General features: G+C 31.7%; 1 protein-coding gene and 1 pseudogene across 4 annotated transcripts; both read left to right on the top strand.

The window, feature by feature from the left end:
- The first annotated feature begins 3,820 nt into the window (after nucleotides 1-3,820).
- On the top strand, nucleotides 3,821-5,022 carry LOC140828635 (transcription factor IIIA-like; annotated as a pseudogene).
- A 133-nt stretch (nucleotides 5,023-5,155) lies between these two features.
- On the top strand, nucleotides 5,156-15,395 carry LOC140825361 (putative methyltransferase At1g22800, mitochondrial). 4 transcript variants are annotated; one of them, XM_073187098.1, is made up of 11 exons: nucleotides 5,156-5,462; nucleotides 5,566-5,646; nucleotides 10,179-10,257; nucleotides 10,848-10,989; nucleotides 11,093-11,162; nucleotides 11,332-11,396; nucleotides 11,480-11,558; nucleotides 12,494-12,581; nucleotides 14,242-14,306; nucleotides 14,403-14,492; nucleotides 15,195-15,395. In XM_073187098.1, the coding sequence occupies exons 1-11, from the start codon at nucleotides 5,337-5,339 to the stop codon at nucleotides 15,312-15,314; spliced, it is 1,005 nt and encodes a 334-aa protein (XP_073043199.1). In that variant the 5' UTR covers nucleotides 5,156-5,336; the 3' UTR covers nucleotides 15,315-15,395. The 4 variants fall into 4 exon arrangements, with proteins under 4 accessions (XP_073043199.1, XP_073043200.1, XP_073043202.1 ...); XM_073187099.1 differs by lacking the exon at nucleotides 5,566-5,646; XM_073187101.1 differs by lacking the exons at nucleotides 5,156-5,462; nucleotides 5,566-5,646 and adding an exon at nucleotides 9,794-10,048.
- Nucleotides 15,396-15,429: the final 34 nt, after the last annotated feature.

Below are 15,429 nucleotides of genomic sequence, written 5' to 3'. Positions count from 1 at the left end.
TAAAAGTCAATAAATTTTCCACGTTAAATACACCCCTCAATGTAGAATCATGCATTATTATCAAATTTTTTCCTTATTAGCTATTACTTTTCTAAAAAAAGTTAGCCGAAAAAGTAACACCATAAATTTATCATTAAATATAATGATACGATATATCTTTTATCATTAAGTTTAGTGATATCCTGTATCTTCTTGAAGCTATTCTACTGTTACAGCTAAAGTTATTCTTTCATATTTGAGCAGATCTCTTGTAAAATAGTCTCACGAATCTTTATTTGTGAAACGAGTCAATTCTAAAGATATTCTGTATGATATGACTAAAATTACAAAATAAACAAGATGATAATTAAATAGTCAAAAACTTGTGTGAAACGGTTTTACAGGTCGTAATTTGTTTTATTTGGGTCATCCATGAAAAAAAATTACTTTTTATGCTAAGAGTATTACTTTAATTGTGAATATCGATAGGGTTGATCCGTCTCACAGATAAAGATTTGTGAGATCGTCTCACAAAAGACATATTATCTTTACGAGCTATCACATCTATATTATTTATATTATTATTATATTTGAGACATTAAAATGACTAAGTGGGGTGTATTCAATTCAGAGTTTTGATGACTTTTAATGACTTTTTTAAATGTTAGACTTTTATGGATTTTATAAATTTTTATTGACTTTTATGAAATCTCACAGATTTATAAACATATTTACGTGGATTTATGTAGACTTTTTTGCAAGATTTTTATAGACTTTTGTAGATTTTTTTTTATAGAATTTTATAAATTTTGTACTTAACTATAACATGTGATTTTTTATTAATTTCTTTGAACCAATAACTAATTGACATATATAACATATTCAATTTGAAATTATTTTTAATATTTATATTAATAAATAAATTTACTTATTTAAAAATTAAATCGTTTAATCCTTACATGTATATATATGTGGGTTTATATGCATGTTTGTAAATTTTTTAAAATACATCAATTGATTAACATGTAATCTTATTTTTAAATTGGTAATATAAATGTAAAAATAATATTATTTATTATTGTGTGAATATAATTTTGTATAAAAATATCATAGCTTACATATTAATTAAAAATACGAAAATGAATTTAAAAAATCATTGTTACGAAACTATTCAATTATTAAGAATTAAATAACATTTTTTCGATCATCTTTTATTATTATTGAATATTACATTAATTTGTATAAATCATAAATTAAAAATCACAAAATCAATTCTATAATTCAAAATTTCCCCATGTTATTAAAATAAAAAATTATTAAATGAACAATCAGCCAAAAAATGAAAAATTTGAAAAAGAAATATGAAAATATATATAGAGATACACTTCGAAAATTTGAGAGAGTAATAGAAATAGATGAGAGGAGAGAAGATATGAAGATATGTGATGTGAAGCGACAGAGAGAGAGTTAGAAGTTTTAAAAATCCATTCAAATCTTTGGGGTGAACCAAATACAATTTTTTACAATTTGTAGTTGTACCTTAGGCTTTAATGTTTGTATGTCAATGAATTCCAAGGAGTTATTAAAATTCCATGGAAAATTTGAATACCTGTAGACTTTTATAGAGTTTATAAAAGTCAATGTTGAATACCAATTGACTTTTTAAAACTCTATGAAAGTCTATTTTGAATACCACAAGACTTCTATAGAGTACAAAAGTCTTGATTGAATACCTCTAGATTTTTAAAATCTACAAAAGTCAATAAAAGTCAATAAATTTCCTACGTTAAATACACCCCCCTAAGTTTGATATCATAATAAATTTTTTAAATATCAATAATATTATTTTTAGATTAAAAAATACTCATTTCCTAAAATTTTTAAAACTATTCATTTTTAGTTTTTATTTAATTTTTTAGATATATGCGTGTCGAAAAGCATTATCTAACAATAAAAAAAAAATAAGTTTTGCACTAGCTATTCGTTGTTTTAATAAAATTAACTAATATAATATACATAGACAGCCTACTAAAAATTATGTTTTATTTTAAGAGTAGATTTTTTGTTAGCCTAATCACATAGATTTTTATCCATCAGACGGTCAATAATGTTCTTATTTAAAGTAATATTTTTACGAGTTATCTAAATAAGATATTTGTATGATAAAACTGATATGTAATACGGTTTATAGGAGTTTTTATTATTTTAATGTATAATTTGACATACAAGATTATTTTTTATTTTTTTGAAGAGTGACATACAAGATTTTAATATATCAAAAAAGTTTCATAATTATGAAATGACATAAACACCACCGAAAAAGAAGTTTCTGCGACGTAATGACATAAAAACCCTTGAAATTTGCTTATATAAACCCAGACTAATCTCTCCAACGGATCTTCGTTTCAGACGCTTAGTGCCGCGCAAAATATCTAGGGTTTTCACTTATTCAACGTCGTGGCCTGTATTGATGCGAATATATTGTATAAGATAGTTCAGTTATAAGTCAAGAGAATGGAGAAAAACGGAGAGGAAGCCCGAGGGCCGATTTTGAGGGATATTAGGAGGTATTATTGCGACTTTTGTGGGCTTTGCCGATCCAAGAAATCATTGATTTCATCTCATATTCTCGCTCATCACAAGGTGCGATTGAATTTTATTTCGAGTTTCGATTATAAAATCCTGTCATCGTTGCGCCTGGATGTTTTTCGGTGTGCTGCGATGATCGCAAGAGCGTTTTCACGGTTTTGGTTATATGTCGGAATTGTTATGTACATTTTTTTTTGTGAGAGGGTTTTTGTGTGAAGAAGAATTGGTGATTGCAGGAGGATATTAAAGAATCTTAAGAAACAAAGAAAAAGCGAATAAGGAGAAACAGAATACTTGCGAATACGCGGGGCTAGTTTCGGGAAGCCTGCTCATCTCAAACAACATATGCAAAGACATTCTCTCGAGGTTGTTATCTATTTCAATTTTTTGTTTATTTATTTCTTTTTCTACTGTTTTTTTAACCATTTCTCGCTGTTTGATGTATTGTTTCGAAAGTGTCTTATTTGTTTCGAAGATGGCTATGATCAAATTTTGGTTCCTTAGAACCGAAAATTATAAATTCGAGGAGATGGAGAATTATGGTATTGTTTGCAAGGTGTAATGCTTGTCTTGGAGCTAGAACAACAATTACCGGTGAACATTTTAGAATTGGATTATGACAATTATATATTAGTTTGATTTAAAATTAATATGTTACGCTAGTGATTGTAGAAAAAGAGCGACTTACCAGCCTCTAGTTGAATACAGTTTTCTGTTTTTTCTGATCTTATGAACAAGGTGGGTTTCCTCATTTTTTATGTTTAACGACGAGGCCTGTTTTTACTAATTTTTTTTAACTAAGCCTATTGTGATTATGAAACATTGCAGATTGAAGAATGATAATAAAGCGTGTTGGTTTTTGGTTGTACGTGAGCATTGGATCCCACACTGAGAACTCCAAAATGCACGACGTTACCTTGAATGGATCAGTACCAGGTGGGGGGACCACGTGAGAAGCTCCATCAAGTGAGCCTCAGTGACGGCAAGGTTTGGGGATTTTATTTTAACTTCTGGAATTGATATTTGGTTTCTTTAGATATGGAATCCATGTGAAAACATTTTTTTCCTTTTTCTCTCGAAGGCCTAATCATATTGTTATGTTACAGAGGCCTTAAATGGGCACTTAAAGATTTCCAGTCCACCTGTAGAAGGAAAGACCACTTGAACAGACATATGTTACAGCATCAAGGGAGGTTATTTGAATACCCAGTTGAGGACTGTGACCGGAAGTTAACGTTTCAGGATGATATGAATCGGCACGCACATCAAAGAGTTTCACAAGCCTAAGGAATATGTCTGTGCAGAACCTGGGTGTGGAAAAGTGTTTAAAAATCCATCTAAATCGCTGAAACACGAGGACTCACATGGTGAGTTTTTTTTCCTGCCGAATCCTCTATAAGTTATATTTTAGTAACACTCTGGGAATTTTTTTTTTGGAGGTATTCACTGATTGTTCCTTTGTGAAATTCTTGGCTGATAATGTAGTAAAGTTGGATTCGGTGGAAGCATTATGTTCAGAACCAGGCTGCATGAAATATTTCACTAACAAGCAGTGCCTCAAAGAGCATGTTAGATCTTGTCGTCAATGTGTTGTTTGTGGTGAATGTGGGATCAAACAACTGAAGAAAAACATTAAGCATCATATTCAGATGCATAGAACCGGGGTTTCCTCATATACGTTCAAGCGTGGTCTCAAGAGATGTCGGCTTAAATTTTCAAATGTAAGCTCCCTGCCATTAAAAAACCATTTTTGAATTTAAGCTCCGTAGACTGGCTTCTCATTTACAGGAACAGTTAGTTGATTGCCCTTGTAGAACTTGCTATTTTTCACTTGCTTAATTGTTGGAGATTTTGTCGTGGTGTCTTCTCATGTACAGCCATCAAATCGGAATCAGCACATCAAAGCTGTTCACTTGGAACTTAAACCACATACCTGCAGCATTCTTGCTTGTTGCAAGAAATTTACTTGCAAACACGTGTGATAACCATGAAAAATCTGGTTGCCATATCTATATTTCCTGTAAGTTTCGGTTGCTTAACAATGATTTCAACTTGGCGTCCCTTTTGACTAGAAGCGGCTCGTTTTACTTCTAATGGTTACTTGCACAAATCTTTTGCATCTGTTTTCAGGGAAAATGTGAAGAGTCAGATTAGCAATTTCGTTCAAGACCAAGAGGTGGAAGAAAAAGAAAGTACTCAATTATCGAGACACTTGTGTGGAAAAGGGTTTACTTTGAACGAGGGGCCTGATTTCCTCTCGCGTCTACTTTCTGGCGACTCTGAACATTAGCTAAATACCTTGCTCGACTATCGACACCTTGTAAAATTCACCCAGTATGCTTAATGTTATTACATTGAAATAATTAGATTTTGTTCCTCACATGTAATTGTTGCTGTGGCAAAAATAAGCTATTAAATTTTTGGAAAAATATAATAAGATATTGGAATTTTTTTACATATAAGGTTACTGATGTCATTCTTAAATTTTTTAATGACATCTTCACATTTAGGAAAAAATGTCAAATAATTAAAATTTGTAAAATTCGTACAAATGTTAATTTTCGAACTATGTGAAAAAAAGTAGAATGTACGGCTCTCCTATAAAGAAAAAGTCTCCCCAGATTAGGCTGCTAACCAACATATCATATGGGCTTTTATAATGGGCCACTTTAAACTTCAACGAGCCCAATAATCTAGTTGTACGAGCACACTTCCAGACTGTATCCAGATTTTAAGCTTCGAACATTGTCTTAGAATTTGGTCGGCAAATGAGAGCTGTCGGCGAGCTTTGCCGGAGAATCCCGTGCAGGTTTCTGAGGCGAAGCTGTAGATTCTACTGCACGGAACAAGTTGCCAGAGTCAAAATATTTGACCGTAATCTCAAGCGTAAACAAGTTAATTCATCCACGTTAACGTGGAGTTGATGCATTTTGTTTTTCTATTTTTCCAGTTTTTTTGTGGATTTAATTTATTGAGATTAATGATTGTCGTTTACAGAGGGATAGGGCTGCGTGGTTGATGAGTCCAAACGATTCTTTACTGGATGTCGTAGCCGAAAATCTGCTGGATCGTTTGGATGTAGATTTTTTTTGGGACAATTAAAAAAATGGGATTGAGACATAAAGTTTTTAAAAAAGAAGGACTCTGACTTTTTTTTAAAAAAAAGAAGGAGTTGACTCTTGATTATAAATTAAACCTTAATTAAAATTTTAATTTAATAAATTAATTATTCTTTTTTTTTTTCTCCGCCTATATTCTTCCACCCAGAAAAATTGGTCGACCAAATTTTCTTTTCGGTCGACCAAGAAAAATTTGGTCTTTTATTGGTCGACCAAATTTTTTTCTCGGTCGACCAAGAAAAAATTTAATCGGTCGACCAAGAAAAAAATTTTCGTGTGGCTTGGTATACAAGAAAAGCGTCATATTTGCGACGGTTCTAATAAAATCGTCGCTATAAACAGATCGGCGACGGTTATGATATAACCGTCGCAAATTAGCGACGGTTTAAAACCAACTGTCGCTAATTTGCGACCGTTAACTCATAACCGTCGCAAAGCTTGGTCGACCCGAAGAATTTTGCTTGGTCGACGGTCGACCCAACTTGATCTACCCATATTTTTGGGTACATCAAGAAAAGTTGGGTAGACCCAAATTTAGGTAGTTGTTTGGTCGACCGAAGATACATTGCTTGGTCGATCCAAGATTTTGGGTCGACCCAAGATAATTACTTAATTTTGACGGATAATTACACAATTTTGATCAATGTTGCATGTTTTTAACATATGAATCACATAATTTCACAAGTATGTTCCATAATGTTACATGTTATGACATATGAGTCACAATTTCACAATTATGTTATATGTTTTGACATATGAATCAGAATTTCACAACTATGTTACATGTTTTAATATATGAATCATAATTTCACAATTATGTTATATGTTTTAACATAATTTCACAAATTTCACAATTATGTTATATGTTTTTTAACATAAAAATCACAATTTCACAATTACGTTACATGTTTTAACATATGAATCATAATTTCACAATTAAGTTATATGTTTTTTAACATAAGAATCATAATTACACAATTTTGACCAATGTTGCTCGACAATCGTAGATGTTTAATCCATTAATTGATTAATATATGAATAACATATTTTCACATGTATGTTTTATAATGTTACATGTTTCGACCCAAAAGACTGGAATTTTGGGTCTACTCAAAAGGCTGGAACTTTGGGTCGACCCAAGTTGGTACATAATGTTACTTTGTCGACCCAAGTTAAATATGTGTTTCATATGTTAAATCTTATAATATTATGTAATGAAATTGTGATTAATATGTTAAAACATGCAATATAGTTGTGAAATTAAGATCTATATGTTAAAACATGTAATTGTGATTTTTATGTTAAAACATGTAATTCAATTGAAATTGCAATTCATATGTTAAAACATGTAACATAATAAGTTAAAACATATAACATTATAGAACATACTATACTTGTGATTATGTAACTGTGATTTATATATTCAAACATGTAACATAATTGTGATTCATATGTTAAAACATGTAATTGTGATTTTTACGTTAAAACATGTAATTCAATTGAAATTGTGATAACATATAATTGTGATTTTTATGTTAAAACATGTAACATCGTTGTGAAATTGTGATTTATATGTCAAAACATGTAACATAATAAGTCAAAACATATAAAATTATAGAACATACTATACTTGTGATTATGTAATTATGATTTATATATTCAAACATGTAACACAATTGTGATTCATATGTTAAAACATGTAATTGTGATTTATATGTTAAAACATGTAACATAGTTGTAAAATTATGATTTATATGTCAAAAAATGTAACATAATAAGTTAAACATATAACATTATAGAACATACTATACTTGTGATTATGTAATTGTAATTTATATATTCAAACATGTAACAAAATTGTGATTAATATGTTAAAACATGTAATTGTGATTATTATGTTAAAACATGTAATTCAATTGAAATTGTGATAACATATAATTGTGATTTTTATATTAAAACATGTAATTCAATTGAAATTGTGATTCATATGTTAAAACATGTAACATCGTTGTGAAATTGTGATTTATATGTCAAAACATGTAACATAATAAGTCAAAACATATAAAATTATAGAACATACTATACTTGTGATTATTTAATTATGATTTATACATTCAAACATGTAACACAATTGTGATTCATATGTTAAAACATGTAATTGTGATTTTTATGTTAAAACATGTAATTCAATTGAAATTGTGATAACATAGAATTGTGATTTTTATGTTAAAACATTTAATTCAATTGAAATTGTGATTTATATGTTAAAACATGTAACATAGTTGTAAAATTATGATTTATATGTCAAAAAATGTAACATAATAAGTTAAACATATAACATTATAGAACATACTATACTTGTGATTATGTAATTGTGATTTATATATTCAAACATGTAACAGAATTATGATTCATATGTTAAAACATGTAATTGTGATTTTTATGTTAAAACATTTATTCAATTGAAATTGCGATAACATATAATTGTGATTTTTATATTAAAACATGTAATTCAATTGAAATTGTGATTCATATGTTAAAACATGTAACATAGTTGTGAAATTGTGATTTATATGTCAAAACATGTAACATAATAAGTTAAAACATATAACATTATAGAATATACTATACATGTGATTATGTAATTGTGATTTATATATTCAAACATGTAACATAATTGTGATTCATATGTTAAAATATGTAACATACTTGTGAAATTGTGATTCATATGTCAAAACATGTAACATTATAAAACATACATGTGAAATTATGTGATTCATATATTAATCAATTAATGGATTAAACATCTACGATTGTCGAGCAACATTGGTCAAAATTGTGTAATTATGATTTTTATGTTAAAAAACATATAACTTAATTGTGAAATTATGATTTATATGTTAAAACATGTAACGTAATTTTGAAATTGTGATTTATATGTTAAAAAACATATAACATAATTGTGAAATTATGTTAAAACATATAACATAATTGTGAAATTATGATTCATATTTTAAAACATGTAACATAGTTGTAAAATTCTGATTCATATGTCAAAATATATAACATAATTGTGAAATTATGATTCATATGTCAAAACATATAACATAATTGTGAAATTGTGACTTATATGTCATAACATGTAACATTATGGAACATTCTTGTGAAATTATGTGATTCATATGTTAAAAACATGCAACATTGATCAAAATTGTGTAATTATCCGTCAAAATTAAGTAATTATCGGTCATATTTGTCAAATCAATGGATTCATGTGTCAGAAAAAGAGTCGACCCAAAAGCAACATTGATCGACCCAAAATCAAGTTCTCTTGCACTGCCCCTTCCAACAGGTTTCGAAGATAAAAATCCTTTGACCCAAAATATTGTGGGGAGTGGTCTACACAATCTATTTGCGACGGTTATCTCATAACCGTCACTAATAGCGATGGTTAATGTTAAACCGTCGCAATATGAAGTTTTGCGACGGATTTACTATAACCGTCGGACATATAGAAATAACGACTGTTTAGAATAGAAAACCGTCGCTAATTTGGATCGACCAAATATCACCTCATTTTTGGGTCGACCAAGCAATTCTCTGGGTAGACCAAGCTATAATCGATCCAACATTTTGCTGGATCGTTTGGTCGACCAAGCAGAATTTTGGTCTACACAATCTATTTGTGAATTAGCGACGGTTTATCTTAAACTGTCGGTAAATGCGACGGTTAAAAACTGTCGCAGATCTGATTTTAGCGACGGTTAATATAACCGTCGCAAATATTAAAAAGCGACGGCTTAGATTGGACAACCGTCGCTAAATTTGGTCGACCATTTATTTTGGGGTCGACCAAACCATAATGTCGACCAAGTTTTGGTCGACCTACGTAAAGTTCAGACACGCTTCGGTCGACATTTTTTTTTTCGGAAGAAAAATTTAATTTAAAGTTGATTAAATGAATTTAATATTAAAAATTTAAGTTAATAGTTAATTTACATTTTAAACAGAAGGATATTTTTGTAAATTGAGTTGTCAATCCTTTTTTTAAATAGAATAAGATTGAGTCCCTTTTCCCTAAATTTCCCATTTTTTTTCTTTTGATATTTGTTCTTGATTGCATTTTACATATATTTTGTTGTTTTAATTTTGGAGCTCCGATCATTATTATTACCCCATAAAGAATGCCTGATTGCTAGTCCTATCGTGGCGAGAAAAGACTAGTTTTAAACTCCTTTGGCTTTTGGTTTTAGCATCTAAGAAAGCAGTTGATTTAGTTGTCATTGCCTATCTCTTTTAAAGCAAACAACTAATTCTCCTCCCAGTACTTTGGACTTTAGCACATGGGTTGTAGAACATTTGTAAGTTTTGAAGTTTTGCTGTGAAAGATTTTCTTTATTGAGAGGCAAATGTTTCCTGGATGTCATTTCTGCTTGCCTTCGATGGTTTTTCGCCTCTTTTTGTTGAATATGAAGTAATTCTGTTATGTAGGATTGTAAGAGAACATTTCCCACAACATTATGTATGGGGGGTTCCTTGGAAGCAATTATGCGTCTGTTGCCTGGTCGTGATGAGCGTTAACATTTGTTGCCCTCAATCTATCTGTTAATCCTGGCCCCTGGGTATGATTTGCTTTGACGTTGGGATTTATGAAAACTTGTAAATCTGAAATTTATCATTACCAAGATTCTAATGTGTTGACATCGGTGGGGATAAATTCATTTGTTTTTCTTCTGTATAGCGAACGTTTAGCTACAAATATGCAATACGCTGTCGATGTTGCAGATGGATGATTTGAAAAAAATGATGTGTGCTTTTGAGACATAGAATAATTAGAACCGACAGACACTGGTATAAGTAATATTTATAACTGGAAAGAAAATTCAATTAGAATATGGAAACGCGGATGCTAGTTTGACCTTCACTTTTTCTTGGTAATGTTTTATAGAACTTTATTTTTTTAGGTGAAAGAATGCATGCATAACATGAGATCTCATCAAGTGCATGTATATGGTCTATGGTTGAATTTTTTTAGAAGATTTACGCTATAATGCTGCTTTGAAAAATCATTCAGTTGATTGCATACGCCGCCTTCTCATATGTGTGTATCTTTCTCATAAAAATTGATTTCTTAGTTCGCAGTGTTTTTTATCCTTTTAGGCGGTATCAAAAAGCTAATAATGATGGATGCTTCACATGACATGGTGAAATTGTGTACAAAGAGTGAACAAGAATTGTCGAACAAAAATATCGAGACCTCGTTCATTGTTGCTGATGAAGAGTTTCTGCCTGTGAAGGAAGGGTATGCATAATAGGAACAGTGTCCTTCAACTTTCTGGCCTTTAGAACTTTATTTTAGAAAAAAACTAATATTTGTTCTGCTCGATTTTCCCCTGTTTGTGCAGCTCTCTGGACCTGGTTATAAGTAGCTTGGGACTTCATTGGACAAATGATCTTCCTGGAGCAATGATTCAGGTTTCTTGTTTCTTATATTTTATATTATCGAGTGTTTCCAATGCCTTTTATTATGTCTTGATTATTCATTTTCCAATCTGCTTGCCTATTACCCTTTTTAATGTCAAATAGAGTGTTTTACCATATTTGCATTGACAAAGACATCTTTTCAATTTTTTACTTGTGGCAGAGTAGATTGGCACTGAAGCCTGATGGACTATTTTTGGCTGCTATTCTTGGTGGGGAAACATCGAGGTCGTATCTTCGAAATTTTGTGCTGTATTTCTACTTTTTGCAATGTGCGAGAGGCCTAACTGTGTTACCTGTCATTTCTCTAGGGAGTTGAGAATAGCGTGCACTATTTCGCAAATGGAACGTGAAGGAGGCATTAGTCCACGGTTATCGCCTTTGGCACAAGTATGTTCTTAACTGTACTGTGTGCCGTTAACATTGTTCTCTTGAAAATATTTCAAAATTGTTGCAGTTTTTTTCTGGACATGTGTTACAAATGATTCAACTCCTATTTGAGGCAGAGCAAATAAAATTTTTATTTGTTTAATTGATTGACAAATGATAACCAATCCATTCTATATCCGAGGTACAAGCTACAGGCAGTTGACTATACCGATCTCATTCTGGCATCCATCTCATTTTGTCTAGTCGGTCAATAAGGCTACCGCCTGCAGGTTGAACCTTTGCCAATCTGAAGATAATTGGATCCAAAATAGATATAATCTTTAATTTCGAGAAGCGGCCACGATCCTTAAATTTAATGGTTTGTGCACGGTGCGTAGCACAACATTGAAGTACTAGGAAAGCATGCACTCTACTTATGTCTACCAACTCTCGAGGGCTGTATTTGGTTTGAGTTGATTTTCTGATATTAGGATAATGGATGTTCTTCCGGTCAGACAAGCAATGTTTTATGTGCTAGACCACTTTATTACTCTAGTGTCATACCTCCCAGCTATCCCTTTATTTTTTTATGATTGACAACTTCACAGAAATATGGTCCCACAAGGCCGAGAATTTCACAAGGAATATATTTTGGAAATGTTTCTTTTGAATATCTATAAATATTTACTAAAGCAATATGAATGCACTTCTATTAGTTTAATTGGCATTCACATATGTTTCGTTTCATAGTCGGTGTTGGCTTGCTTATTAAGTAAATAATCAGTTGACCTTTGATCATGCTGTTCGTGAACAATTTATCTCTTTATGATAATTATGATTGTTGCTTTTCATAATGTTTTTTTGCTATGGTAAAAAATTTTTTTAGTGACATTTTGTTGTGTTCTGTCACCGCTTCTGCACTCTAAAGTTTACTAAATGGTTGACATCTCTTATAGGTGCGTGATGCTGGGAATCTCTTGACTAGGGCAGGCTTTACTCTTCCTGGTGTTGATGTTGATGAGTACACTGTGAGATATAACAGTGGTGAGTTATTAAACTTGATGTGTTCTGATTCAAAGCTTCAAATTCAAAGGCTATCATAAAATTTTGTTGATTGTACAAATTATATGGTCAAGTTCCAATTGATGTAGAAAACTTACAGAAGGTTTTTCAACCTCAGTTTTCTTGTCTGTTGTTGCTCCTTAAATTCTACTGATTCTCCGCTGCATATTGGACGAATTTAGATATAATTAAATATTTTATTAGTTTAAGCTCTCGATGCTTCTCATTCACAATGATTTAAAGCAGGTCAATTGAAATTCATCTGATTGTTGTAGCTTCTGTTAATCCGACGCAGCTGTTGTTAGCACACTTAAACATTCCTCAGATGTTGGAAACTTGACTAGCATGGTCAGTCTGTTTTAAGCTAGCAATGTCATGCATAAAGTTTGAGGTTCAATGCCAAAAGGTTTTCCAACATTTCTCTTTGAAAACACTGGAGCAACTTTTTAGGTGGGATCAACTTTTTAGCTAGCCTTTTTTCTTAGCTAGATCACTTCGTCAACCACAAGAAGAGTTCAGGTCATGAAGAGAATTATTTCCTTGTCTTGCATCTGTATGATTCATCATGGTGCTGCTTCTTTATATAGTTTGGCGCTGATTTATAGTTTAACATGTGGGTTAGGTCTTTATAATTTCTCCTTAAAGAACTGTATATACCTGTGGATTTTGCATATATCCTCTCCATCTCTGTTCTTTGTTCTTCTTCAGCTGTTCTACCTGATCCCATCATTTTCCTTCTGTTTTGATCTGAACTCCTGATTCATTAACTCACTTTTGCTTCTGTACTCACACACTCCTTTATGTGTTTTTATGCCATGTGTTTTCGTTGTCCTTGATTTTTTCTTCATGTTTGAACTAAACATAGTTTTGTGAGCCTTTTCTACCTTATGACTCATTTAGTACTAACTCTCTGTTTGGTGCTTCTCTGGTGACGTTTATAACTCTGTTAGTGTAGAATTTTGTTTCTTTTACCCGCCAATTTTCATTTGTTCTCCGTATGAGTGTCATTATTTATTTGTGGTCTACTTATAATTCTATTCTGCTAGGAAGAGGAAAATAATGACCTACAAATGGCGTAAAGTTTTATCAACTATACAAGAAAAGGAAGTCTGCACCTCTTTTATAACAGCATTCGACATTTTATTATACTTTATGAAAATATGACCTTAGCAATTAGATCTAAAACCAGAATTGGTTTGAGAAGCAATGGTAAAATTTCAATGTGAATGTCAGTGGATTATAAATGAGGATATAATTTGTTTCAAGAGAACGTGAATGGTTGAGGTGGCGTTAATGTGCATACTCAAGTCAAATTTCATCCCACCTGTATTTGTACTGCTTGACCCATTCAACCTCTGATGTTACCTCGTGGCTCCTGCCACCCCCTTTCTATTATTGCTAGAGCACATCATATTTGACATGGTTGCTTCTTGCTTAGTTGAATTGAAAGGACAATTATGTCATTTGTATTAGTGACATACTTGGATATACTTTTCTGAGATTGTAGTATGGCAATCTTTTCGTCTTCTGATTATTGCACTGAACACAAAAGAATATAATACAATGATGGTATTTCTTTTTTAGTGTGCAGCATGTCTTTTCTTTGTTTGAATGTGATGCACGATCTTTTTCCTCAAGGCAGCTCTGGAGTTGATAGAGCATCTTCGTTCTATGGGTGAAACTAATGCTTTATTACAAAGAAGCAAAGTAAGACCTTTCTTTCTGTTTCATTTGTTTTTTGGGTATTCTTTTATTTTCCTTTCCTCCCCCACTTCACAAAAAGTCATCTGAAAATGGAATCAGGTATTGAAGAGAGAAACGGCCCTGGCTGTGGCTGCTGTATATGAATCGATGTTTGTTGCTGACGATGGTTCCATCCCGGCCACATTCCAGGTGAAGTTTTTAACAGCCTATTTCGGAATTTTGCCGATGAATTTCCAGATATCAGTCCGATTCATTTGGGTTGTATGCACCGTGAGGATGTTATTGTGCTAACCACCACTTTTTGTGAAACATCGTTTTTGCCTACTTTTGATAATGGCTTTCCCTCCCCATGATATTTTCATTCTCATCATCCCAACTGCGAATCAGATGGGTTTGGATCAATAACCTGGCTCAGATTATGAGCAGGTGTGTTCATTCTTATACACTGATGATAAGGCATTAACTTTTTCCAGAAAAACTCCCCTTTTATGTCTTCTTATATTGTTTTTTAAAAATGCTCTTGTTTATGTGACAAAAATATTAATTGGGTTATATTTTTCTAAAAAAATAATTTATCTTTTGGAATGTATGATCGTGTATAACCACATTTTTCTACTTTTTTTTAGTAATTTAAACATTTAAAAATACAAAATATAGGGAAAAAAAAAATACCCGTCTACCACAACGAGTCCTGTACCAGATTTTGATCTAGCATGCTAGTTTCATTATAACCTGGTCGGTCAAAATTGAGCTTGAACCCCTATTACAGTTCCTGTTGACACTCCTGCTGTCTGGACCAGTCAACCATACTGTGTTTTATTAGATTTTGGATCGTTATCAGCAACGCTTTTAATTTGCCATCGAGACCCTGAATATGTTTCCATTTTGTAGGTGATATACATGGCAGGGTGGAGGGAACACTCTTCCCAACAGAAACCAAAGAGGAGAGGGTCCGCCACGATATCCTTCAACGACATCCAAAAGCAATTCGGTGGACAGGGTTCGCTGTGATTTGTAAGCAAGTTCATGTTATTAAAAAAATTGTAATATTATAAAGTTTTCAAACCAAGAGTTTCTAATTTGCTTTTAATATTTAAGGCACAGTATAATTTGTTAGTCGAGATTA

This window comes from Primulina eburnea, chromosome 3, assembly GCF_022965805.1.
Source record: "Primulina eburnea isolate SZY01 chromosome 3, ASM2296580v1, whole genome shotgun sequence".
NCBI classification, from domain to species: domain Eukaryota; kingdom Viridiplantae; phylum Streptophyta; class Magnoliopsida; order Lamiales; family Gesneriaceae; genus Primulina; species Primulina eburnea.
This window is presented reverse-complemented; position numbering and strand designations above follow the sequence as displayed.